Here is a 4,209-nt window from a genome sequence, read left to right on the forward strand (position 1 = left end):
TAGAGAAATTGTTTGAGGTCTTTCCCTACACTGAGGCATAAAAAGTACAACTTGTCGCTTTTACTCTTAAAGATGAAGCACGGAGATGGTGGATACTCACCAGAAATGACCATTAAGGATTGGCCTGGGCTTGATTTTTAGAGCTTTTCCATGATAAGTAATTTCCACAGTGTATATGAGATAAGAAATTGACAGAATTTGAGACTTTGTGGCAAGGGAACAAGATGGTGGCAGAGTATGAAGTACAATTTTCAGACTTAGCCCATTTCGCACCACACATAATGGATACAGACTACAAGAAAGAAGGAAAATTTGAAGAAGGACTCCAGAATGCTATCCTGGATCGAATTAATGTGTTGAAATTGCCTACTTATGTTGATGTATTGGAAATGGCGATAGTAGCTGAAGGTAATATAACTGCTCAAAACCAGATTTCTGAGTGGAAGGGGAAAAGACAGAATGCACAAGCACCAAGGGAACTAGTGGCATCTCAGAACAAGAAACCGAACTTGGGCACCTCTAGTACTTCTACCTCTACTCGTGAATCAACGCCAGTTTGTCTGGACTGTAGGAGGAGACACCGCGGGACTTGTTACCTGGTAACTGGGGCTTGTTTCAAATGTGGAAAGAGGGGACATTCAGTACGAGATTGCCCTCAGAGAGACCAACAGAATGGGAATATAACTACTACAAGTTCAGCCGGTTCAACTCCAGCTCCAACAACAACAAAGACTACTGCTAAAGCTACTAGGACTAGAAATGATGTGAGACAGGGACAAGTGTTTTCCCTTATTCCTGGTGATGTGCAAAATATAGAGGCTGTGGTATCAGCATGTGAGATCTTGATTGGGGAGGTTCAAATGTATGCTAATTTTTTGCCTCTTGATATGGATTATTTTGATGTAATATTGAGGATGGATTGGCTGAGTAACTACAATGCGACTATTGATTATACATCCAAGCAAGTTATTTTTCAACTCCCGAGACAATCTGAGTTCATTTTTGCGAGACTCGGCATAATTCCTCCCCCTTACTTAATTTCAGCTATGAAATCTAGTAAGTTATTACAAAAGGGTTGTCAGGGGTATCTGTGTATTATTTTTGGACAAACAACAGATGTAAGTGTTGATACTATTCTAATTGTCCATGAATTTCTGGATGTTTTCCTGGAGGAGTTGCCAGGAGAGTTAGTGGACCGTGAAATTGAATTTGCAATTGACATACTACCGGGAACTTAACCAATTTCAAAAGCTCCTTATTGAATGTCTCCGGTGGAAATGAAAGAATTAAAGATACAGTTGCAAGACTTGCTTGATAAAGGATTCATTCGTACGAGCACTTCTCTTTGAGGCGCACCGGTCCTTTTTGTGAAGATGAAAGACAGGGCACTTTGATTATTTGTTGACTATCGGGAGCTCAATAAAATGACTATAAAGAATAAGTATCCCTTGCCTAGAATCGATGATCTATTTGATCAATTACAAGGTGCACAAGTCTTTTCGAAAATAGATTTGAGATCCAGGTATCACCAATTAAAGGTAAAAGCCAAAGACATTGAGAAGATTGCCTTCCGAACTTGATATGGGCATTATGAATTTTTGGTTATGCCATTCGGGGTTACTAATGCATCAGCGGCCTTCATGGATTTGATGAATCATGTTTTTAAACCGTATTTGGATGAATTTGTAGTTGTGTTAACACTCAAGGATAAGCAATTATATACGAAATTAAAGAAATATAAGTTTTCGTTACATGAAGTGTTGTTCTTGGGGCATGTAATTAATAGGGAAGGTGTTTTTGTTGACCCACACAAGATAGAAACCATTGTGAATTGGCCAACTTCGACAAATGTGACAGAGGTGCGTAGCTTTCTAGGTTTAGTAGGATACTACCGGAGATTTGTTAAAGATTTTTCCAAACTTGCAGTGCCGCTTACCCAATTGACCCAAAATGGGGTACTATTTGAGTGGACAGAACAAAGAGACTCTGCCTTTTAGGAGTTGAAAACAAAGTTAACTACAACACCAGTTCTTGCTCTACTGTCCGGTACCAAGGGGTTTGTTATTTATAGTGATGCCTCTTACACGGGATTAGGCTGCGTATTTATGCAGAATAAAAGGGTTATCGCATATGCTTCTCGCCAACTCAAGCCTCATGAAAACAGTTATCCCACATACGACTTGGAGCTAGCCACCGTGGTGTTTGCTTTGAAGATATAGCAACATTATTTGCATGGTACCACATGCGAGGTTTATACCGACCATAAGAGCTTAAAGTACTTCTTTACCTAAAAGGAGTTAAATATGAGACAAAGGCAGTGGTTAGAGCTTATTAAGGATTATAACTTGCAAATCCATTACCACCCCGGCAAGGCTAATGCGGTTGCAGATGTTCTTAGCAGAAAAGCTATGGGGAATTTAACAAGTTTGCTCACAAGGCAAAAAGAGTTGTTTCTTGAGTTGGAATGAATGGACATGGAAGTTGTGCTACGTGAACAAGGCGCAATGCTAGCAACAATGTCAACTCAACCGACAATTATTGAAGAAATCAAGCAAAGACAAACGGAAGATGATTTTCTGAAGCGCATTTGTGATGAGATGGAAACAAGGCCAAGGCCTGGCTTTATCTTTGAAGATTCGGTGGTGAAATTAAAGACAGATTGTGTGTCCCAAATGTCCTAGAAATCAAGAGAAGAATTATAGAGGAAGCACATAAGTCTAAATTTTCTCTAAATACCGGCAATAATAAAATGTGCCAAGATTTGAGGCAAACCTTTTAGTGGCCCAATATGAAGAAGGAAATTGCAGAGTTCATTTCGAAATGTTTGCAATGCCAGCAAGTAAAAGCAGAGCACCAAAGACCGGCAGGTCTACTTCAACCTCTCTCAATCTTGGAGTGGAAATGGGAACATCTGACGATGGATGTTATAGTTGGCTTACCCCGAACATCCCGAGGTATGAATTCCATATGGGTTATTGTTGATAGATTAACCAAGTCTGCTCATTTCCTTCATATAAAAACTCAATATAATGTGGATAAACTTGTTATTGTGTACATGAATGAAATTGTGCAGCTACATGGTGTTCCAGTTTCAATTGTATCCGATAGAGGTCCGAAATTTGTATATAAATTCTTGCAGAGTTTGCAAGATGCTATGAGAATAGAGTTGAAATTCAGTACGGCATTCCACCCCCAAATTGATGGTCAATCAGAGAGGACAATACAAACATTGGAGGACATGTTTCGGATGTGTGTCTTAGATTTCCAAGAGAGTTGGGAAACATACCTACCGTTGGTAGAGTTCGCATACAACAATAGTTTCCACTCCAGCATAGGAATGGCACCATATGAAGCTCTGTACGGAAGGAAATGTCGCTCACCAGTGTGTTGGACTGAAGTCGGCGATAGATCATTGCTTAGGCCAGAACTTGTGTAATTGACAACGGAGAAAATTCAAACCATTCAACAAAGATTGAAAACCGCCCAAAGCAGGCAAAAGAATTATGCGGATCACCAACGAAGGGATCTGGAATTTGAGGTTGGTTATTATGTCTTTGTTAAAGTCACCCCGATGAAAGGACAAATAAGATTTGGAAAAAAGGGAAAATTAGCACCCCGATATATAGGTCCGTTTCAGATTCTGCAACGAGTGGGTCCAGTGGCTTATCGTATTGCTCTTCCGCCAAGTATGGAGCAAGTACATAACGTTTTTCATGTATCCATGCTATGGGGTTACCTCTAAGATTCGTCCCGTATTATAGATTATCACCAGATTGCTTTGGACGGTAACTTGATCTACGAAGTGTCATGACCCGCTCCCCATACCCAAGGGTTAAGTATCGTGATGGCTAGTAACTGAAGTTACCTCCGGCCAATTCTTAAACAAATTACTAAATGCGAGCGGAAAAATATTTAAGAGAGGGTACGAAAATAATCATCAAAGTTTCTATTTTTATAATAAAATTTATTAACCAAAAAGGCCGATATTTACATATAAAAATACCATAAAAGTGTTGTGTGTGTCTATTCCACAATCCTGCGTCTAAGGCTCTCCAAAAGTTATTTCTGAATTGCATTGTTTCCTGAAAATTGGTAAACAGCTATAAGCACATGGCAGAGTGAGAAATATTATACTGAGAGCATGAAGGTATAAAATCACCATGGATAATTATTGGCTAAATGTAACAACTTGACCCTTTTATACGCTTA

General features: G+C 39.4%; 1 protein-coding gene across 1 annotated transcript; it reads left to right on the top strand.

The window, feature by feature from the left end:
* Nucleotides 1-224: 224 nt before the first annotated feature.
* On the top strand, nucleotides 225-1,238 carry LOC145824063 (uncharacterized). The gene has a single exon (XM_082923650.1). It carries the CDS (start codon nucleotides 225-227, stop codon nucleotides 1,236-1,238), a length of 1,014 nt encoding a protein of 337 aa, XP_082779776.1.
* The last annotated feature ends 2,971 nt before the right edge of the window (nucleotides 1,239-4,209 follow it).

The sequence above is a fragment of the Camellia sinensis genome, chromosome 4 (genome assembly GCF_055761805.1).
Source record: "Camellia sinensis isolate YWXY chromosome 4, ASM5576180v1, whole genome shotgun sequence".
NCBI lineage: Eukaryota > Viridiplantae > Streptophyta > Magnoliopsida > Ericales > Theaceae > Camellia > Camellia sinensis.

Coding starts and splice junctions, on each gene's coding strand:
- LOC145824063 (XM_082923650.1), top strand. CDS start 225: ATGGTGGCAGAGTATGAAGTACAATTTTCAGACTTAGCCCATTTCGCA.